The sequence below is a fragment of the Podarcis cretensis genome, assembly GCF_951804945.1.
Source record: "Podarcis cretensis genome assembly, chromosome: 1".
In the NCBI taxonomy this organism is placed as follows: Eukaryota; Metazoa; Chordata; class Lepidosauria; order Squamata; family Lacertidae; genus Podarcis; species Podarcis cretensis.
Window position 1 is genome coordinate 110,023,787 of NC_137170.1, and position 22,616 is coordinate 110,046,402.

Consider the following 22,616-nt stretch of genomic DNA (forward strand, 5'->3'; position numbering starts at 1 on the left):
CCAAACTCAGAATAGCCACATGTGCCCGCCAGATCTTGGTGGACTACACCTTCCACCATCTCTTACCACTGGCAATAGTTGCTGGGGATAGTGCGAGTTGCAGTCAGTTCCCACATCCCACTGCATTGGTTGCATTACTTTAATAAGGATGTAAGGCTGCAAACCTACAACCCATTTCCTGGAACTAAGGCCCACTGAACCCAGCAGGAGTTACTTTTAAGTAGACAAGTGTAGGGTGTCTCCAGCTACAAGAATTGGGCAGCAGGAGGAGAAAATTAGAATTTGTCGCCTCTAGCTCCTTGTACTATTGGTTTCCTTGCCAATAGGCACCAGCCTCAACTTCTAGTGTTACACTTGTCAAAACTAGTTTTACTTCTGTTATAAGCATACAGGTTTGTATTTAGATCTTGCCTTCTTTCTTCTACACCGCTCTAAAGGATCATTCTGGCACTCAGCTTAGATCCTAGCCCCACTTAGCTGGGAACAAGTCTCACTGAATTCAATAGGACTTATTTTTGAGTAGACATGGCCAGGATTACACTGTAAACCCAGTGTAAGTCATAACTCATCAGTCAGCTAAGAATGTGCTGTTTAAGCTCATCCAATTTTGCTACGATCTCTCAAGCCACTGACCCTCAGCATATGAATTGCTGCTTCCTGAATGCAACTCCTTGCAATGCAGGAATCCTAACTATATCATACATGACAGATAGCCCTCCAACCTCTGCTTAAGGAGGTCCACCACCTCACTGTCAAACAGGTCCCACCATCAGAAAGCTCTTGATGTTTCGTCAGAATGCCCTTCTTGTAACTTGAACCCATTGGTTCAGGTCCTAGCCTCCAGAGCAGGAGAAAGCAAGCTTGTTCCATCCTCCATGTCACATGCCTTTAGATATTTGTAGATGGCTATCATATCTCCACTCAGTCTCCTCTTTATCAGGCTCTACCAGGATGAGCATACCAATACTCCCTCAACTGTTCCTCATAAGACTTGGGTTCCTAACCCTTTATAATCTTGGTTACATACCTCTACACACATTCCAGCTTGTCAATATCCTTTTTTAATTGTGGTGCCCAGAAATGGACACAGTTCTCTAGGTGTGGTTTGACCAAGGCAGAATAGAGTAGGACTATTGCTTCTTTTCATCACATGAGCATAGCCAGGATATTTGTTGGAGGGGGGCAGAACCTCAGCTATGGATTTTTATTGATTTGGGGGGCAGCTGCCCCTCCCTGCCCTCCCCCACTCCCCCTTGGCTACGCCTAGGCTTGACCAGGACAGTATATTTCTATTACTGCAGCCTAGAATAGCATTTGCAGACATAGGGTCTGGTAAGTTGTCCAGGAGTTTCTTCCCCTTTGCCCTTTGATTCTCAATATTATTGGACAATGCATGTGGCCATTTGCTGCATGACTGTTGTCCCAAGAGAATCTTCATGATGGCCTCTCAAGCAAGACTCTCCATATGTCTCAAGCTTGCATTTTCCTTAGTGGAAATGATAAAATGCAGGTAAAGGTTCTTAGCTGGAAAATAAATATACAGCATGAGCAGCAGAGATCTTTGTTAAGGTATGTCTATCTCTGTCCTGTGCAGTGTGAGAGAGTTTTTCCCTTATACTTTAAATGGTTTTCTGTACTGAGATAACCAGCTAGGCCCTGTAGTGTTGGAAGTTCCACACAATAAATTTCTGCTATGCAGTAAGAGACTTGCGCCACCTTAAAGGCTAACACAACTCTATTGGGGCATCAGCTTTTGCTGAAACAAACTAACAGGACTGCCCCTCAGGGAATGTACTAATGAATGGCAACTTAGCAGCATCATGCTGGAATTTCCCATTGAAACTTGTTTTTTTTTTATAAATTGCATTAAAGGGCCACAACAGAAGGTTGCATTAAGTGATAATCATAGAGTGGAGCCACTCACACCATCAGACATGACTTAGGGCCATTGATTTCAAGGAGAACTTAATGGGATACAGCTCAGGATGTTTTGGGAAACTGAAATTACCACCTTTCTCGCCTGGTTTGTACCCTTTGGATACTAGTCTCTGTAAAGGGCAGATAAGCCCATAGATACTCTTTTCTTAATGCATGCATTGCAAGAGTATGGATGCCTCAAGTTTATGTGTACTGGGATTTCTATGTTTCAGTTAATGGAATTGATTGGACAACCAGTTTTTAAAAGCCTTCTGCCTAACCTAAGGACTCCATTGTACTCTATAAAGTTTTAAGGTTCTCTCTTCCCCGCCCTCCCCTCCCACCTGCCCCACTTTTAGTCCAGCATTGCAGAATATAAACAAGTTATGGTGATGTGGAATTAAATTGCATATAGCGTAAGATCAGCTAGGACGTTTAAAGGATGCACACACACAACCTTAAGAACTTTGAACCTCAACATTTCTATTATAGCAGGACTGGTCTCCTTTAATGACTGCCCTCCCACATTTTTCTCTGCAGATTTTTTCTCTGCGTTGGAACCTGCTGAGCAGAACTTCCAGATTTTGGGAGAGGGGGTAAAAATAAAACTTGAACCCTGTCGAAATTCAGAGGGACGATATAGTTAAATAATACAGATGTGGTTGGAATGAATGTCAGGTCACCATGTGGAATGCCAGCTTCCCAGTTACACCAAAGTCTTATTCGGACTTGGATGCTTGAAAAAAGGAAGAGAAAAAAATGTTTATGGGAGGGGGCAAGGCGCTGAGCTTTTCCTGCAGTGGGTTTCAGCTTTTAAAATGGGAATACAGGAAGATGATCGCTTATAAAATATGGTTCCTCCCAGACTGCTGTCCTGCGATTGGTGGGATGGCGAGCCAATCGGGGACTGTCCAAAGCATAACACTGTAGATATGCTGTGCTATTGAAGAAAGTTATTTCTTCGCACCCTGTCTAAGGAGTGTGTTACTCCCTTTAGAATTAAAGAATTGTAAGGTTGGATGGGGCCACGACTTTCATCTAGCCCAGCCCCCTGCTAGGCAGCTCTTACTTTGCCTCAGTGGCATATTATCCCCTTAAATCTATATTTTTTTTTTTAAAAAAAAATGCTGTGTTTTCCATTTAATTAGTGACAGCCATTTTCAAGCTGGTATCCTAACCATATTCTGGTCTAGGGATTTACCCTTGAGCCTCACGGAGCAGGATCGCGCTGCATTGATTGAAAGGCAAACCTCTCCTGTTGAAACCAATGGCCTTCAAAGTGTTTAACTAAGCCTGGATTTTTAAAATCCGTCTCTCTCTCGCTCTCTTTTCAAATTAAAAAAAAGTGTGTTTTAGAACATCTTTCCTCTGATTCTAGCAGCATGTTAATTTATTCCTACGAAATCCAGGTAATTACTTGTGACAACCGTCTTATTATCACAGGAGAGAGCTCCGTGTGAAAGAAAAATATTCAAAAATACCGAAGGAACACAAGCCTGAAGAAAGCGACGGTGCAGGGAAGAGAGAGGTTGAGGTGGGGGCTTTGGAGAATGTCGCTCTGACTGGAGATGGATGCCTCGTGCGCGGCTTGTCTCTGATAATCTCCCCCGCATGCACTGCGTGCAGATAAAATATTTATTTACCAAAGAGCCCGTAAACATCAAGGCAAATACATTAAGGCACTTCGAGCTTATGATTATTTCAAAACTGAAAGGAAATAATACTTTGGATGAATATGGATGGAGAAAAAGAGAAGGGGTGTTGTTTTCCCCCGTTCCCTTTCTACCCCCCAGGGTTGTAGTTACTTTTCTATGCTGGGAGCTGGTGTTTGTTTTGGACACGGGAGGGGCAGGGAGGAAATTAGAAGGAAATAATAATAACTATTATTATTATTATTTCCACGAGGGCAGTCCGGGATGAAGCTGACCCTGACGCGTCCTGATATCATCGCGTACTATATTTTAGTGGCCGGCAGCGGCGCTTTTCTCGCGTGGTCAATTCGTGTTAATAGTTGAGAGTGAAGGAGGGTGGCCTGTCCAATCGCTGCACCTGAAGAGGTGGGGCCTCTGTCCAGTCTCATCCTAGGCTCTGGGCTCTGGGTCGCCTGCTTCGGATGCCAAAAAAAGGGAGCCAAAACTTGCGGTGGAAACACATTGTTAGGAGTCAGGACATGGCGGGTGGGCGCTTGGACCCCTGGCCTGTATTGGGGACTGATCCTAAAGCCCAAATTCTCTCCCTCTCTCGCTCTCTCCTCCTTAAGGTGCTCTTGAGTGTCTTTTCCTCCTCCTCCCCCCAACAAAAAAGGTCACACAGTTATGACAAACACAAACAACCTTTCACCACAGCCTTCCTATCCCCTTCCCACCCCCGCAATCATATTAATAATATTTATTTTATTTTATTTTTAAAAGTCTCTCTCCATCCATTTGCCTTGCTCGTCGCGACCGGGAGCCAGGTGATTATCCTAATTAATGTCTATCTAATTAAATTACAGTCAGCGGTGAACCAATGGCAGGAGCCGTTTCATGCGCTCCGCAAGCAGGGAGATCAAAAGTGTGGCTTGGCTGATTGCTGCGCGGTGTCAATTGGCCAATCTCTCCTCCCGGGGAGAAATCCGGGAGAAGGAGAAGAAGGAGAAGAGGAAGAAGGAGGGAGCGTGGTGGTGGTGGGGGCCCCGAGAAAAGAGACTGCAATCGTGGCTTCAGTTTGGGACCAGCCTTGGGTAGTGGGAGAAGCGTCTCTGGATACCTCGCCGAGGAGGGGCCCCAGGATGAGGGCCCGGCGGTGGTGGCCTTAAGAAAGCAAAGAAAAAACCCAAGCACCACCGCCAGGGCTTGCTTTTTTTGGGGGGGGGAGGCGGGCAGGCAAATCAAGAGCGCGGGCTGGGTCTGGAGCGATGCAGCTGGAGCATTGTCTGTCGCCTCCGTCGATGATGCTCTCCAAGAAATTTCTCCATGTGAGCGGCGGCGGCGGCGCTTACGCGTCGGGCGGATCCGAGCTTGCCTTACACGAGCATCCTCTCCATCACCATCCGCACCACCACCATCCCGCCGCCGCCGCCGCCATCCTGTCGTCGAGCGCTGACAACCTGGAGAGGAGTTCACCTCTGAAAAAACTCGCCAGGGGGGGGATGACGAATCAGGCCGAGGCAGACAATTTCTCTGACTCCAAAGACCCGCCAGGGGACGCGCAACAGCAGCCACCGCCACAGCAGCCTCAGCCTCCGCAGCAGCAGCAGCAGCGCGCCAAACTCTCGCCCGTCGTCTTGGACGGCGGCGGCGGCGGTGGTGGCGCCGCGGAGCAGTTGCGCCCCTCCTTCGATGGAGCGGCCGCGGCTGCGGCAGCGGCAGCAGCAGCAGCAGCAGCGGCGGCGGCGGCCGCGGCCGATCGCTACCTGCTCTCGTCGCCCGCGGCCGCAGCCGCGTCCAGCGCGCCTCCGGCCGCCGCGTCGGCTCCCCCGACGGCCGCCAGCATGTTCCCCTACCCGGGCCAGCACAACCCGCACGCGGCCGCCTTCTCCATCGCCAGCCCCAGCCGATACATGGCGCACCACCCGGTCATTGCCAACGGAGCCTACAACAGCCTGCTGTCCAACTCGGCCCCGCAGGGCTACCCGGCCGCCGGCTACCCTTACCCTCAGCAGTACGGCCCCTCGTACCAGGGCTCTCCCTTCTATCAGTTCCCCTCGGCGCAAGCCGGGCTTGTCCCGGGAAAGGCGCAGGTCTACCTATGCAACAGGCCGCTCTGGCTGAAGTTCCACCGGCACCAGACCGAGATGATCATAACCAAGCAAGGCAGGTAAGCGGCGGCGGCGGCGGCGGCGGCGCCCGGAGGAGAGCGGGAGCGGCGGGATGGGGTGGCGAGGGTGGGAAAGAAATACCAGCGAGGCGCAAGGCAAAGGCGGCGGGGAGGGTGGAAGGTGGAATAAAAGACGCAAAGGCAAAAACCAAAAGAACCCCTTCGAACTCCAAGAACCTTTCCGCTGGAAGAGCTTCCTTAGCTCCAACCGACTTTCCTTCCTTCTTTGAGGTTTGCTCAAAACTTTTCTTGTTCTTCTTTACGCACACGCCTTCTCCGTTTTTCTTTCCTTTTGGACGGCGCACCGAATACCAGGAATTCGTCGAGGAGTTCACACCGGCAGCTTTTTCTTTTTTTCTTTTTAAGGCCGAAAACAAAAAAACAAAAAAGAAGTGACCTCCTTCTTACTTACTTTCTTTTTTTTTTTTACCTTCGGGGCGCTTCTTATTTTAGTGCGCACCTTTTATCGTGCAGACCTCAATTGTTTTCTCCCTCGCTACAAAAATATTCTATTATTATTATTATTATTATGTGAGTCTTCATTCTACTTCATTTTTTTAGCGGGCGCTGCGCTCCGCTGCCGCTCGTTTCCTCGCTTTCCTCTGGCGACCTGAGAAGCGGCTTGTGCCAAAGAGCGGCTTCTGCCTTAGGGAGCCCGGGAGCCCGGTGGCCAGCAGTTTAGGACAGGAGCAGGACATTTTGCAACCGGGATCGCGCTCGACCGGTTGCATATTTTCCCCGCGCTCCGTCCGGATCAGAAACAGCACGGCCTGAAAGTAAACTCCACTGAAATCATCGGGATTTGTTTCCGAGCAAATCTATTTCTAAACAAGGGTAGCTACTATTTATTCAAGCCATCGCGGTTCGGACCAGAGTCTGACTGCCTGGTGGCAACCCTGTTTCCTCGGAAGGAGGTCTCGTCCATTTCAGCCGGCTTTACTTGGAAGCGTGCGCTTTAGCCTTGTGGCTTAAGGAGAAATACGCAGGAAGCTGTTATTGCCTTGGGCGCACGATCCGAGAGAGGGAGAGAGAAAAGATGGCAAATGTGCTCATTCAAAACTGAGGTTCCGTCCTGGTCCGATGAGGTCCGTTTAGCTACTATGAGGAAACTACAGTCTGCAACTCCCTAAAGCGGAGAGCAAGATCGACGCTGGCTTGGAAGAAATCTAATGAGAGGTGTGCGTGCTAGGGCATCTTAATGTATTTTAAAAATATTGTTATTGTGATTATTTTTCCTCCATGTAAAATCTCTTTCCTCCCCCTCTTCCAAACAGGCGAATGTTCCCTTTCTTAAGTTTTAACATATCTGGTCTGGATCCCACGGCTCACTACAATATTTTTGTGGATGTCATCCTGGCCGATCCAAACCACTGGAGATTTCAAGGCGGCAAATGGGTGCCTTGCGGCAAAGCGGACACCAATGTACAAGGCGAGTCCTTCCCCAATTAACACGTTCGCTCCCCCCGTCTCTCTTTTCTCCCTCTCCGCATCCACACGCGCGCACGTCGCTTAGGTGAGAAGGCTTAATTAGAGCCTGGCTGGACTGCCTTAGACCGAGGAAGCGACGCCAAGGAGGGCGGGTGGGGTGGGGGACCTGGAAAGCCTGGTGAGGAAAGACAGAGTGGATTTATTCTCTCTCGTGTGTGTGTAGAATGGCTATTTTAATCCTTCCCCGCGTTGAGATTTTTAAAATCAAATAAAGATGAAGCGAAGGGGAGTCGCCGCGGCTCCTGAGCGCTGTCAATTTCCACTGGGGAATTGAATGGAGCCATCTGTGAAGGGCTTGGGGAGGGGGCGCAGGAAAGAGGCGCACCTCGTGTCTTGCTTTCCAAAGTGGTCTCTCTCTCTTGTTGTTTTGTTTTCAAACGTGTCCCTTCTGCCTGCCTTCAGGAAATCGAGTTTATATGCACCCAGACTCCCCCAACACAGGAGCCCACTGGATGCGCCAGGAAATCTCCTTCGGGAAGCTGAAATTGACTAACAATAAAGGCGCCTCGAACAACAACGGGCAGGTCAGTTGCTGCGCCCGAGAGCCAGAGAAAAGGAGGAGGAGGAGGAAAGAGGGACTTTGATTTCTTTTATCCCTTTGCAACCTCGCCCCATGCCGATCTGCAGCTCTGACTTGGGACTGCATTAGAACCCGATCGACTTCTCGCTTGTGGATCCTATGGGATCTCCGCCACCACCTTCATTCGCTTTCCAGTTGAGCCACCTCACCCACACCCTTAAGGGCGGCAGATCATAGCAACCCCGTACCTTCGCCCAATTTCCCCGCTTTTGTAACAGAAGCCGAGTAAGAGCTGATCTGGTTTCAGTTTCAAAAGAACTGAGCGGATCCACCGAGCCACCGCGAGGGAAAGGAAAAGGCAAATAGGCGGGATCAGGGAGAACAAAGAGGGGTATTGGGAAAAGCGAAGGAATCCGCGGTGGATCTCCGAAGGTTAGCTGGGTAGGTGCGTGCTGGCTCCCAGACGCTGCAAGAAGGCTATCGATCCCCGGTGGATCTTGCTTCCCTTTTCTTGTTCCTCTTATTTCCCTTAAAAACAACCGCGGTCAAGCCTGGGCTCTTGTCTCCCGCACCCACCCGCCCCAACCCACCCTTTCTCTCTGCCCGCAGATGGTCGTCTTGCAATCCCTCCACAAGTATCAGCCCCGCTTGCACGTGGTGGAGGTGAACGAGGACGGCACGGAGGACACCAGCCAGCCCGGCAGGGTGCAAACCTTCACCTTCCCGGAGACACAGTTTATCGCTGTCACCGCCTACCAGAACACTGATGTAAAGAGCTTTTTGTCTGTTCGCTCCGAATCCCGCTCTGAATTCGGGACAGAGGCCCGCGGCGGAGGGGTTGGCAGGAAAACAGGGAACTCGGAGGACGAAGTGGTGGCGTGGGTTCTCCATAGCTGAGCTCAGATATTGTGTCCCTAACTCTGAAGAGCATCTTCAGAGATCGCAGGGCAGCCAGTTCTGCGATTTTTCAAATATATATATTATTTTAAAACGCTAAAAATCTTCCCTCGTCCCAAAGTAGGGAGAATAATTAGATGTTCCAAGGAAGTAAAACAAACAAACAAATATCAGCTTCAAGAGACTAAAAACAGCTTTCAGCGTTTGTCTCCCTGCATTGGCCACTTGATAAGTATTGTGGCAATTCTTGTATGTACAGTTTTAAGACACAAACACACATTTGAACTGGCTTTGCCCGTGTCTGTATGCCTAAGAGAAAGCGGTAGGTGTCATGTTGCTGGGGCGCTTTAGTAAACAGCTTTCATTAGGCTGCAGTCCAATCCCCACTTCCTTGGGATGAAGCCCCATTGTACTCAATGGAACTTGCTTCTGAGTAGACGCGGCTAGGAGGCCGCTGTTCGTGCGTCCACCGGCTCTGCTTGAATGGCTCGGGTTTTTGTTTTCATCTACATCTCGTGCCAGTCTGTTGGGTCCTGGCGCTGTAAATAAAGCACGTGGCTCGAAGTGAGCTGCCTTTGCAGCCCGATCCTGAGCCGAGTTTACTGGGAAGTCGGTCCCCCTGAGTTCAGCGGGGCACTTGCTGAAGTGAGGGAGCCCCCATCCGCACGCGAAGATAAGTCATTTGAACTGCTGGACCACACCGGTTGAAAAAAAAAGGGAAGTGTAGTGTTTCTAGACTGAGTTGCAAAAATAACTGCATTTGAAAGTTGATTTAGAACATTTTAGCCCCTCAGGGTAATGAAATCATCGGTGGGAGGATATGTACGCGGGTTGGCGTGTTCTTTAGTGCTGCTGATACTATATTATTGCTATGACTATTATTCCCGTTTCTGTTAGGGTGGCAATCCCAAAATGAAACAACAGAATCCCCGCTTTAAATGATGGTGATGTTGGGTGGGTTTTATTTTATTGGATGGTGATGTTGGGTGGGTATTTATTTTATGGTGATGTTGGGTGGGTTTTAGTTTAACTATCCAAGAAAGCACCTCTGACTCTTGCTTTCCCTCCCCTCCACAGATCACACAGCTGAAAATAGATCACAACCCTTTTGCAAAAGGCTTCCGAGATAACTATGACACGTAAGTCAACTGTGGACTTGAGTCTTTTTATTCTCTGCTGGCTAGCAGTAGGAAAATGTTTAGATCGGGGTAGCCTTCTTCACCTCCCTTGAAAAGAACGGCTCCGTTAAATGTTCGTTGCCTTTTTCCGGCTTCCCCAAAGAGGAACTAACCCTGGGCTCCTGGAATCCACTCTGTTTCTCTCCCCCACCCCCTTTGGCGAGGCTGCTGCATAACTAGGACTTTGGGAGTCTTCCGCACCCCTAGCAGGCGCTGGCAGAGTAGGTCGTGCGAATGATGCTCCCAGAAGTGCGCGCAGGTGGGCACACGCATTTGGTCGTCCAGCTCATATTTTGGTGCATGACGAAGCGGGGGGGGGGGGGGAGGAGAGGAGTAGGGAGTGCAGGCTCATCTCCTTTGCTTACCCGATTCCCAATTGTAACAGTTGCACTTTGGGAGGCGTGACTTCAGTTCTGTGGGTTTACTCGCAGGAGGGTGCGCTGTGCCTATTGACACAAGACTTGTGAAAGAAGGGACAGGTTACTTGTGCGAAGAAATGGCCCTTTAAACCACCCCGAGTGCTTTGTGTTAGAAATAAATATTGACCTAACTACCTTCGTATCCCGCTCTTCCTCCAATCGCACAACAACCTTGTGAAGCAGGTTAGGCAAAGGAGATCACGAGAGGGGGCCCGGAGATCTTAGGTAATTCACCGGCTCTGCGTGATCCTAAAGTCTGACTTCAGCCAAATGCAGTGATCGCAAGCTTCCTTTCTAGAGAATAAGTCAATCAAATGGGACTTACTTAGAATCGAAGTAAACGCGCTTGCAGGCGCGCTTTTAAAACCCGAAAAGTTATCACCTGTCTTTAAAACAACACCCCCATCTTCTGACACTCCTTGGATTTTGCTGTCTAAAACAGCTGACTGTAGTCATTGCTTTGAGATTTGGCTGATAGCGGAGTGCCCCTTGTACAGACAAATTGATCAGGTGTGCTACGTATTCATTTCCAAACAAAAGGAGAGGATAAGGAAAGTTCGGCAGACCCAGTACTAGAATTTTATCTAATCAGAAGTTTGCCAAGCAAGACGGTCCCTACTCCCCCCACCCCCACGTAACTACAAGTCAAAAGAAAAGGAGTGTTAACAAAAGCGATAGAAGAAATGGCTACAAAATAGGTGATGCGCTTAGCCAGGTTTTCCAGTTATCCAGAATTTCTCAGCCGGCGGCCCTGAAGAATAGCTTTAGAGTTCGCCTGTTCCCATAGGGACAAAGGCTGCCCCCGGGAGAAGACCTTCGGCTGATGTTTGCTTGTCTCTCTTCCTAGAGCCACCAGTTATCCCCAGTTTTGCCTCAAATTGTGAGATGTGCTTTTTTAGACTTTTCGCAAAGCTGTCGGTGATTTCCCAGGCGCCCTGATTTCACCTCTAGGCTTCGCATCAGCGAAATCGATTTTAGAAACAACCTGACTCTTTGCTGCCTCCTGTGACCCCCTCCCCCCCTCTCCAAAAACAGCACCCCCCTTCCTCAAGATCCTGACTCATCCTCGACCTTCCTCCTCTGTCGGGAAGACACCAACCACACGCAGATCTGTGGACTGGTGTTGGTAAAGGGGGCAATGTTGCCAGAGGGGCTGCCATTGCCATTAGACCTTTGGAAAAGGAAAAGCACCATCTGTGCTGGGAGAAGGCCGTCTGGGGCTGATGCTGGAGACCCAAGAGGACCCCATAAGAGCAGCAGCGCAGCCCCATGTGTGCGCGCGTGCGTGTTACTCGGGAGTAATTCCCGCTGTGCGCAGTGGGGTTTCTCCCAGGTAAACGTGCAGAGGATGGCAGGCTGATGGAGGCTAGTCACCAGTGGCCCCGAGGTCCTCAGGGCTGTAGAGGAAAAAGTATGCTGACCCTGCCTGTGTTCCTTGGGCCTGGATTTTGGAAAGGTTTACCTAGCCTTCCAGACATGTGCTGCAGAAATGTGCCTTGCCTGGGGCCTGAAGGGACCCTTTCCTCGGCTTCTTCGTCCTGCTTCAGTGGCGATTTAGAAGCAACCTTTTTAGCTCGCAATCCACAAACAGCTTCCAAGAGGGAGTGCAAATCCGGATGGGTAAAGTCAGTGGGGGAGCTAGCACAGGGCAAGCAACACTGAAGTCACTCTCCAAGGTACTGAAATTTGTTGGAAACAGATGCGGCACCGCTCCTTTCTGGGCGGAACAGGAAGTTCCCTAAAGCCCAAATCTGACCTAGAATGTACAAACAGTTCCCTACATATGGTGAAGGGTATTTGCCACTAAAGGCTATATTTCCCCTTTCTCCAGGCGCGCAATAGCAATTTCCCGCAGCGGCAGAGGATAACTATTCCTTAACACGCTCCAACCACCCCGCTCTCTCCTCTCCTCCAGCTTACAATGCAGGATTTATTTCGAAAGTTCCTAGAGATTTAAATCTATGCGTAATGTAAACAGCCTCGACCGCAAGGTCATCCATAGAAACAGGTGGCAAGTTAGCAAGAGTTAATCAGTGCGGGCCCTTCCCTCAATTACGGCGACAGAGTCGTGCACAAAGCCATCATACAGGCGCAACAGCAGCGCGCGGGACTCGGTTCTTGCTGGCTTCCCGCGCTATAGATCTCCTCGTTTTCCGTTGCGCGGCGATCCACCGTTTCTTATTAGCAACCTCGGGAAGAGAATAAAAGGGTGTGATCGTGTGCCTGCCCCCTCAGATGATCGGAGCGGTTGCAATTGAACGCCGCCTGGCTGGTCTCTGCTCGCACAGCCGCTGGCGCTTAGCTCGTTAAGCAGCCTATTCAGGGAACCGCTCAGAGGCTGCCTCGCCTGCTGTTTGCTACAAATGGCCCCGGAGTACCTGTTGCGTGTATTTGGGCCTGCGTCGATTTACCCCACTGGCAGGCTTATTCTTGCAGGACGGGTGGGGTGCCTTGTTTAAAATAAAATGAAAAACCAGTCTTAACCTTTTTGCACGCTGTTGGTTTCCTTTTTATGGTAATAAATAAAACTGGCCAGGGAAAAAAAAAGCCCAGTCTAGTTCTCCCCACCCCACCCGCCCTCTTTAAAAAAGGACGCCTTTTAAAACAAAAGTCGTACGTGTACTTTAGTGAATCTGACGTAATCCAATGTTTCCTTGTCTGGGTTAGTTATCAAGCAGACGAGGACTCAGTTGATTGGATTCTGGGCTCCAAGCCAGGCAGCGATCCTCTTCCTCTCTGGATCTCCAGGTGCGCTGCCTTGTCTGAAGCTCTAGGCTTCTCCTTATCCACGGGGCTCCGTTGATTTAAGGGGTTAAGAATGCTGCCTTTTCGTGGGGTGGTTCCAGGTTATTTTAAGGGTTCTGGGCCCCTTGGGTTTTGTTTAGTTTCTTGGATCCAAGGGGCAGAAATGTAGACTTCCCTTGTGCTAGTTTCTCACCGCGAAATAACCCCACTGTATCCCCTCTCCCATACATTTGACTGTCCAGTGAAGTTGCTGGATCCAGTGAAGTTGCAGGGACTTCCTGAAATACCGTTTTCTGGAAAGGGAGATTCCTTGCACTGTATGAAACTGTGTTTTGCAGTTAAAAAAATATTCCCATCGTGATTTGAAGCTTGTAGCTCTTTCGAATGAGAATTGTGATTATCTAGAGTAAGCAGCCCAACCCCCTTAAGAGTAATCTGGTCACGTCATTTATCTAGTCCCTTCTGACCCTGCAGTTTTCAGCACTGACTCTTCCTGGGCTCCTGTCCAGCTGTTGCTTACTGCAATCCTCAGAACTAAATCCCGTTGAGGTCAATGGGGACTTCTCCACTACCCATGTTTAGGATTGCAGCTTCAGGTTCTCGAATCAAAGGTTTTTGGATTGTTCATTTCATGGATCCTCTGTATTATGATTATAATAGAATAGAAAGCCAGGTGCTTTCTTAGAGTTCGTGTAGTCGATGCCTCCTTACTATAATCTCCTGGAGCTCCCAAGAATCTAGCTCTACCCCAAGCCAATGGTTATAGAACTACTGCTCCTGGATACCTCCTGAGATTTAATCTCTGGTCTCCTTGATTCCCAAGGACACATATTTTGTTCTGCCGATACCTCGCTCGGAGCCTTAGACTTGTCAAGAGTCTAGAGACAAGAGGCCCTAGAGAGGCCCTTATCCAAGGTCCTGAAGATATTGCAGTCTTATTCTCCCTTATTTGTGGTCCTTATCTGCGTAGGACAGCCACTTCCAGATGCTTTGGGCTACAACTCTCATCAGCCCTAGGCTGAGGAAGGCTGCCCTAGGAATTATAGCGGTGAACTCCCCCATCCTTCCCAAGACCCTCCTATTATCTCCAGCCCAACAATCATTTACAGGAAATTTGGGGAGTGGGGACCCAATCATTCCAAGATCTGTCCATTGTTATTTATTTCTTTTTGGAACCCAACGGTTCTTAACTGGCCCGAATTCTTCATTTTAGAGCAGAGTCTGGTGTTTGACTTTTTATAACTTAAGAAAGCTCCTGAGCCGCAGTCCCACATTTTTTTTTCTTTTTAAGCCAGATGAGAAGAAATGAGCGTTACCCCCCCCCCCCATTTACTGCTGTGGGACAGAGGTTGATTGTCCTCCCCTTGTTAAAAGGGAGGAGAGTGGCAACCCTAGCACAAAGCCCGCCTGGGAAGTCAGGTTGTCACCTAGCTGTTCTTCTCCTTTATGTGCGTGGCGGGGGTGCGGCTGCAGAGAAACTTGACGCATGCTCAGATGCCTTGACGACTAGATTTACGAGATTAACTTAATCCAGGGATTGGAAACCTGTGACCCCCCCCCCCCAATTTTCATCAGTGCTGACCAATGGCCATGCTGGCTGGGACTGATAGGAATTGGGAGTCTTGGAGCACCTGAAGGGCTGCTACCTCCCTAACTACAGGAGGGACACTAGAATCCCATAGGTTGAACACTAGTCATGCATACAATGCTGATCATTAAGACTTCAGAGAGGCCTGCAAACGCCCCCCCCCTTTAACCACCACAACCCCGTGAGGTAGGCCAGAGGTGCCACGACAGGCATAGGAGCCAACTCCTAGGAGCTGAGGGGTCTTCACCCCCCAAAAAAAATATTTGAGGGGGCCACTTCCCCAAAGTTGATGAGCATTGCCATTCAAATGCTGTGCATGCACCATGTTCACATGATCGATTATGCAGGGCCCTCAATATTTTATTCAAGTTGGTACCCCTGACGACAGTGACGCCCAGTGAGTTGAGCAAGGATTTGAGCCCCGAAGCGGCTCTCTTGACGTTGTTTTTGGGGGGAGGGCGGCGGTTAAAGGGCGGCCACGTTGCTCTGCGTCCTCTCTCCCGCCGACTGACCAGTCACGCACATGTCGCCCTTCCTCCTTCCCGCTCTCCCCTTCCCCTCAGGATCTACACGGGCTGCGACATGGACCGCCTGACCCCGTCGCCCAACGACTCCCCTCGCTCGCAGATCGTGCCGGGCGCCCGCTACGCCATGGCGGCCGCGGCTGCCGGCTCTTTCCTGCAGGACCAGTTCGTCAGCAACTACGCCAAGTCCCGCGGCTTCCACCACCACCACCACCACCACCCGGGGGCCGGCGCGGGAGCCGGCGTGGGCCCCGGAGGGCCGGTTCCGGAGCGGGGGGTGCCTCACCCCAACGGGCTGCTGTCCCCTCAGCAAGCCGAGGAGCCCGGCGCTCCCTCCCCTCAGCGTTGGTTCGTCACGCCCGCCAACAACAGGCTGGACTTCGCCGCCGCAGCGGCAGCCTCGGCCTACGACCCGGCGGGCGATTTGGCGGGAAACGCCGCCACCCTGTTGTCCTACGCGGCGGCCGGAGTCAAGGCGCTCCCGCTGCAGGCCGCCGGCTGCACCGCGCGGCCCCTCAGCTACTACCCGGACCCGTCGGGCTGGGGAGCGCGCAGCCCGCCTCAGTATTGCGCCAAGGCCTTGTCGTGCTGGCCCAACGGCGGCGGAGGCGGAGGGAGCAGCTCCCGCGCGGGGGGCAACCCCTATTTGCCCACAGGGGCCGGCGGCGGCGGCGGCGGCGAGGAGCCTGACAGCCTGGCTCCCCCCGAGCGCTCCCCCTTGGTGGCGCCTCCGCCGCCTCCCCCCTCGGCCGGGCAGCCCCCCGAGGACTCGAAGCCCCCGAAGGACTTGTCCGACTCGAGCTGGATCGAGACGCCGTCGTCCATCAAGTCCATCGACTCGACCGACTCTGGGATTTACGAGCAGGCCAAACGCCGGCGGCTCTCCCCGGCGGGCACGCCGGCCTCCGAGAGCTCCTCGCCGCTCAAGAGCGAGCCCGCCCTGGCGCCCAGGGACTGCGACAAGACCTGCGCCAAGGACATCGGCTACTACGGCTTCTACTCGCACAGCTAGAGAGGCGGCCCTTTACCCCCCCCCCACCCCTCACCACACATACATGCCCCTCCCCCTCCCCTCAACGGTTCTCCCTTCCCGCCAATTCCTTCCCGCCAAGCTTCGGCGCCTGCGCGAGAGGCTGGGCGCTTAGTTAGGCGCGTCGCTCGAGCGCCTCTCTTTCTCCGGGAACCTGCGCACGCGCAGTCAAAGCACCCTCTCTTTCGCTCCCCTTCCGCTTTTTCTCACTCACGCACGCGCGTTAGGGCGCGAGCGGCATGTCGGCGCACGGAACCCACTTTAGCTTCGCAGTGGGGAGGGGGGGATCGGCACCCGCGACGAGAAATCGTTGTTTCTCTCTCTCCATCTCTCTTTCCCATCTGAAGTGGTGATTTTAATCGCTTCGCCCCTGGAAAAAGCAAAGGGAACATAGGGAACGCTCCCCATCTCCTCCCCCCCCCCACGTTGTTTGTACCCAGGTCCCCAAACTCCTGCAGGGAGAAGCCAGACGTTTCCTTGACCCGTATTAAGTCACTCCACTTAAGGGGTAACTCATTCGGATCAAGGCAACGAGAATCGTGACCCCGTTTAGCCATCTCAACTGGTCCTTGCAGTTGGTTAAGATGGTTAAAGGCTGAGAGTGCGGATCCTAACCTTCATCCTAAAACTGCAGTCCTATGCATACAGCTTTGTTTGGGAGGAAACCCCTTCCTCGCCGCTCAAGCCTAGGACTATTTGTTCGGAAGTCAGTACACTGTTCTCATTTGGCTTACTCCCAAGTGACTGCGAACTGGTCTGCAACCTGAGTTAGGATCGCCCTGGCAGTGGTTTGGATACCAACCCGCCCAGGTAACAGTTATTCTGCGGAGCACAATGGGACCTTTACAGCCCCATGAAAGCTAATTTCTGTTAGGGTTCGCACAGCGCCCTCCAGTTGCTTATCCAAATTGAATGCTTTTAAGGCTGCAATCCTAAGCGTCCTTACTAAGGGTCCTGGTACTTTACTCGGCAAACGCGGCTGAAAAGACAGACTTGCCGATGGTTTTGAGTCTGCAGACTAAGCCCACCAGTTTAGCTTATTTCGTAACGTTATTTCGCGCGCTCTCACTGTGAAAGAAAAAGAAAAGGGACTCAAAACTTTCTAGAAGGATGTTAGTGGATTTAGTGGGAAACTTCTTGTCCTTAGTTGAGACATAAATATGCGCATACTTGCCTGTATTTAACATCCTGACAAATTGATTTTTAAATATTAAAAAGGCATCTTCCTCTTTTCTAATGTGAGCTGGAAACGGATTCCCAAAACAGTGTTAAGGGAATTAAACTACAACAATGAAATGAACACAACTAGGCAGTAATTAAAGTTAATATGAATGGCTCCAGAAATTCAGTTAACACTTCTGTGGAAGTAAGTTTCGCAGAAAAGGAAAGGACTCGTCGCCTATTACACTTGCATAAGAATGGTGTGTGAACTCCACTTACCTCCGTCTTTCTGGATTGTGGATTGGTGGTTTAATTGGCACCTTAGTCTCAAAGGGGTTAAGAAATTGAGTCCTTTGCGCATGATCCATACTAAACTTAAACACTTTTAACGCCCCGTATGAGATCGTAAAGCGAATATTTCGCACATTCTCAGGGAGATGAAGGGGGGAGTGTAGTGTGTAATTTTGCATGCACTACCATTTTAGGGGAATTTGAATTCAAGTATACGTGGCTAATTGCTACAATTTCACAGCTGAGAAGTTATGTGACGATCGACCGTATGCTTATTTAGAAGCAGAGCCTACTGTGAATTTGCAGTGGGACCCTATCGAATTTATAGGACTGCAATATTGGTGGGAGATGCATAATAACTTCTTTGGGAGCGATCTAGTCACGTTTACAGCGCAATCCTAGTTATACTTACTCGGGTGTAAATTTCACTCTCCCCCCCCCCTTTATGGAGGTGCATAGGCTGCAAAGAATAATTCGCTTAAATCCCTCTAATTGAAATCAATGTGGCTCTTTAGTTCACGATCCTATGTGCACTTACTTGGAAGTAAGACCCATTGAATTTAGCGATATTTCCTTTCCTGTAACTACGCATAGGATGTGGATGGATGGATCTAAAGTGTGCCTACAACCCATCTATTCTCTGTTGCAGAAGTTGCACTCGGATCATGAACAGGTTGACTAGTAAATCCCACCGATTTCCAGAGTTTTCTACGATTCTGTATCACTAGGATCGCAGTTTGCAAAGCGTTAAGTGCACAGGCGGCCAAATCACAATGCCAACCACCACCAAATGTATAATACTAATTATCAAAGGTATCAATGGGGCTTCCTTTCACATAGTGAGTGCAGTCTCGAAACAATTGTTAGGTGCTTTCAAGCCTCGTTTAATAAATCAATGGGTCTAACAACAGCCAGAGCCTATACTCTATTCTTTAGAAAGCAACAGTGCAGTCTTAATACGGTGCCTATCCAGAAATAAGTCCCAAGGAGGTCAATGAAACCTACTTTCGGGCAAGTGTGTATGTATAGGATTATAGCCGGCAAATTCCTCTTCAGTGCAAAGCATTCTAACTCCGTAATAAGCATGTTTAGGATTGCAGCATTTATAAACAGCTCCGGATTTCAATCTTGAGCGCGCTTCTCCCCGAATATCTTTTGCTGGGCATGTTTAGGACTAAGGTACTGGAAATAAAGATTAAGAACACGATTCAGCTCAAAGCTATTGTTTTGCACACCCTTACACGGGAGCAAATGTTTATTTGAAATCGGTGGGATTTCTGTCTTGTAGCGATGGATATGAGTGTGCTGTAAATTAAATCAACTGTTTAACATCCAGTTGGTTCTAATGCGCGGGGAGGGGCGAGTTAAGTATGTGATTACTGGATAAGAATGTGCTTAACTCTGTCAGTGAAATCTTTGGGATCTTACGGCGTAATCCAACGCCTGGACATAAACCCTATTAAGATTTTAGTTTGTTTAGGCAGCGCTTTATAAGTGTGAGCACTCCTTCAAGAAAAGTTAGCTCAGATTAAGACCGATCTAAATGCCCACTTTTCAAGCAGACGATCAGTGAATGAATGGGGGGATTCGTTGCAAACTTATCCCACTGATCCTCTTGATTTTAATCCATATTTACATGCACCACTATTCTTTTCTCCGTCTGCCTCCTCCGCCTGCTCTTCCTCCCGAGTCCATTGCTGGTTCGCCTAGAGAGGCCATTCAATTTCTCTCCCTCTCTCTCTCCATTCTCGTCGTCCCCTCAACCCGCTCCAGTTGATTTCTATTGCTGTAAATCTTTGTAATGAACAAGCTACAACCGATAATAGACGACTGACTTGTTGGTACCCATAGTGTAGTCCAGTGAAGATGACTTCGTGAGCTGTACATTTTAAAATTGCATTTAGTTTGGATTTTTTTTGAAATTTTAATTTAATTTATATTTTTAATGGAAAAGTAAGTACCTGAAAACAGCCTTCCTGGGGAATAATAGACTAGGTGGTGCCAGTTAAGAGTGGTTTTCTTTTATTTTAAAAGAAAAAATCCTGTTAATTCGAGCATTTAATACCTGACCGAGTCCCACCCACCCACCTAAGACCCTTGTTGATGTAGAGTAGCCAGTCTTCGAATTTTTTGTGTAGGAAATCTATACCCTTTTTTTAAAATATGGGGGTGGGAAGGGAAAGAACCTTGAAATATGCATCAGGCAAAATTATGTACTTTAGATTTCAATCGACAGAGGGGTGGGAAAAGTTCCCAAATAGAAATTCAGGGTTTTAACCGTGTGTATATTTTTTTGCTCTTCTGTAAATGATTGTTGTGATTTTTTTTTAAAAAAACAAGCAAACAAAAAAAGGAAAGAAAACAAAAACAATATTTGTTCCTGTTATGTCTGTGCACTTGAATACTTATTTCTACAAGTTGCGAACTCCACTGGAAAAAAATGTTTTGGTTTTTCGCCCGTTTGTATTGTCTGTGTATACAACAAGCATAATAAAACCTGGCAAAACGTTAAGACGGTCTTTGAACACAACACGCTGCCCTTTTAGGAAATTTTGGCAAGTCGAGCAAGGAAAGGTGTAGTAGAGGCGTCCGATCTCTGCTCCCCTCAAGTTGTTTCCTATCCCACCTCCGGCCTCTTTTTCGACATCGAAAATTAACTTGTTTTTGTCCTTCTCACTTCTACAGTCTCAGTTTTACGTGCTGCTTCTTGGGCAAATAGCTTGGTTTCCTGCCCCGTCGCGCAAGTACTGTAATTTTTCCTGCAGTTAGGAAAAGAGTGGTGGGGTTTGATATGAATCTGGAAGTAAGTGACTTTTAGGGGAAAGTATGATTCTGATGTTGCTGCCGGATGTTTTGTTTTCTTGTCTTTAAATAGAATGCCAGGAGCCATTGAACTCAGTTGCCATTGGCTCCATCCAGCAGGATGCAGATTTTGTTGGTGGGGTAACGCTGCTTGGATAAGAGAGCGTGGTGGAAAGGTTGTTAGTGAGCAGTCTGTCTCGGTTTTCCCTTCTATATCCCACTGGTTGGAAGCAGTTTCGTTCTTTTAGACTAGACTCGTCTTCTTCCACCCTTTTCCTATGCTAGAGACTCGGCCGACTCCTCTGGCTCAAAAGTCTCTCCGCCCAAGGCGCTAAGAAGGCAAAAGGTGTGTCTATTTATTTCTATGCAGATTTTTGAACCACACTCGGAAAGCATCTGAAAAGGCCCGGATCCGTCTCCTTCCTTCCATTGCGCACCCCCTTCCGAGAGTTATAAATATCCTCAACAACTTGAGGCTATCATGCTGCTTCACCGATTAGCAAACCTACCTGGTTTCCTAGATTTCAGGCCACCTGAATACTCCCAGGAACTATTCGTCTTATATAAACCAGAAAACTCTAACATTTGTGGAAATATATATAATCAAAGATGTAAACAGAACCTCGAGCGAGTCAGACTCCGGCTGCTGGGAAGTTTCCAGCGATGCTACGACTGGCCACTAGGCGGCTCTGCATGGTTAATATAGCTAGTTTGTCGCGAAGCGCGGGATGTTATTACTGTTAATGAAAGGCCATATTTAAATAGAGGAACAGTGGAACACTCTCCCCACACCCTGCTTAAAAATGTGTTGTATTATTTACCAGAGGCCAGGTATTCTAAACCGCCACAGATATTTCAGGACAGTATTTTCTGCAGTCCAGAAAACAGGGAGCGCCACAGCTGTTTAGAATTATACCGTTGCAGTTGTTACATTATTAACAATAATTATATTCAGCAATTCGCTTAACTGCTATTGTTGATACATATTCTGTGGTCGTCTAGCCATCTCTCAAGGGCTAAGCACAATTTGTGATACGATCTCTCTCACACCGCATTCTTAAATTGCACATCGCTTGAACTTAATAAATCCTATTGCAGCAGGTGACTCATGGTGCGCAAAAGCACTACGAGGCTTTATCTTGTATGCCCTTACGATGAAGTAAGTGACCTTTGTTCCACTTTGTCAATAAGCACAGAGGAAGTGGCTTTTATAAAATGCAGGCCACACGCTGGAAGAGGTGGTAGTGGTGGTGAGGTGGCTGCCTCCTTTGTTAGTGACGCTGGCATTGCGGGCAGCCTTAAGGAGGAAAAGCAGGAGCCTTTGGGGTTCCGATTTGTTGTTGTTAACAAAAATCCAAACTAACAAGATGCACTTATTTAGTGCAACAGATGTTCTGATTCAAATCAGACGTGTTTGTGGTAGTATATGGTAGCCTGTTGCAGCAAATGTGTCTAACGTGTTGCCAATTGCTGTTTGGAGAGTAATACCCAAAAGAAATTCATACCTTGAGGGAGGCACACAAGAGAGAATAGTTCTAGTTACAGGTAGGTAGCTGTGTTGGTGTGCCGTAATCGAAACAAAATAAAAAAATAAAAAAATTCATTCCAGTAGCACCTTAGAGACCAACTAAGTTTGTTATTGGTATGAGCTTTTGTGTACATGTATATGAAGAAGTGTGCATGCACACGAAAGCTCATACTAATAACAAACTTAGTTGGTCTCTAAGGTGCTACTGGAAGGATTTTTTTTATTTTTTATTTTGTTTCAAGAGAGAATAGGTTCACCTTTAAGAATGAGTACATGATTGTTATATAACAAATGTTTATCTTCGTTAATGAGCAAAATAACTGCTACAATGAATGGTTGCACAGCATCTTGAAATCCATTTTTGTCTGAGACTTGGTGTTTTTCGTTGTTTTCTTGTTACTGTTTTAAAAATGAAAGGAGTGCGGCTTCGAAGGCGGGCGCAGTCAGTTCTCCTGCTCCTCCTTTTCCTTAGCTATAGACCTGAATCCAAAGCAAATTGCCCTTAACTGGCTTTTCTCCGAATAAGAGCTCTGTGCTCTGGGCAGAGAAGAGTGCTTAAAAATAAATAAACGCGGGGCGGTGGCGGCCGTTTATTTCAAGGAGTTGGGCGGATTCAGATCAGGAAGGACCAGCAAATAAGAACGGGGAGAGGAGGGCAAAGAAAGAGAGTTGCCCCCTTTTTGCGAGTGCTCCAAAATGTCTGGCTAGGCGGAATCTTCCCAAGGCAAAT

The 22,616-nt window shown here is 48.8% G+C and overlaps 1 protein-coding gene and 1 long non-coding RNA gene across 3 annotated transcripts; both read left to right on the forward strand.

Annotated features, from left to right (window-relative positions):
• Positions 1-4,434: 4,434 nt before the first annotated feature.
• TBR1 (T-box brain transcription factor 1) lies at positions 4,435-20,068 on the forward strand. 2 transcript variants are annotated; one of them, XM_079947501.1, is made up of 7 exons: positions 5,349-5,715; positions 6,990-7,144; positions 7,606-7,727; positions 8,333-8,491; positions 9,698-9,759; positions 12,885-12,965; positions 15,114-20,068. In XM_079947501.1, exons 1-7 carry the CDS (start codon positions 5,390-5,392, stop codon positions 16,084-16,086), a joined length of 1,878 nt encoding a protein of 625 aa, XP_079803627.1. In that variant the 5' UTR covers positions 5,349-5,389; the 3' UTR covers positions 16,087-20,068. The 2 variants fall into 2 exon arrangements, with proteins under 2 accessions (XP_079803626.1, XP_079803627.1); XM_079947500.1 differs by lacking the exon at positions 12,885-12,965 and having other exon boundaries at positions 4,435-5,715.
• Positions 12,973-15,101, forward strand: LOC307199601. Its single transcript, XR_013832097.1, has 3 exons — positions 12,973-13,299; positions 13,370-13,511; positions 13,553-15,101. It is a non-coding gene; the product is annotated as an uncharacterized lncRNA (long non-coding RNA).
• Positions 20,069-22,616: the final 2,548 nt, after the last annotated feature.

Excerpts from the sequence above, each read along its gene's own strand:
- TBR1 (XM_079947500.1), top strand. The coding sequence starts at position 4,814 with ATGCAGCTGGAGCATTGTCTGTCGCCTCCGTCGATGATGCTCTCCAAG. Across the intron at positions 7,728-8,332 it reads CCTCGAACAACAACGGGCAG|ATGGTCGTCTTGCAATCCCT; the intron begins GTCAGTTGCTGC and ends CTCTGCCCGCAG. Across the intron at positions 9,760-15,113 it reads TTCCGAGATAACTATGACAC|GATCTACACGGGCTGCGACA; the intron begins GTAAGTCAACTG and ends CCTTCCCCTCAG.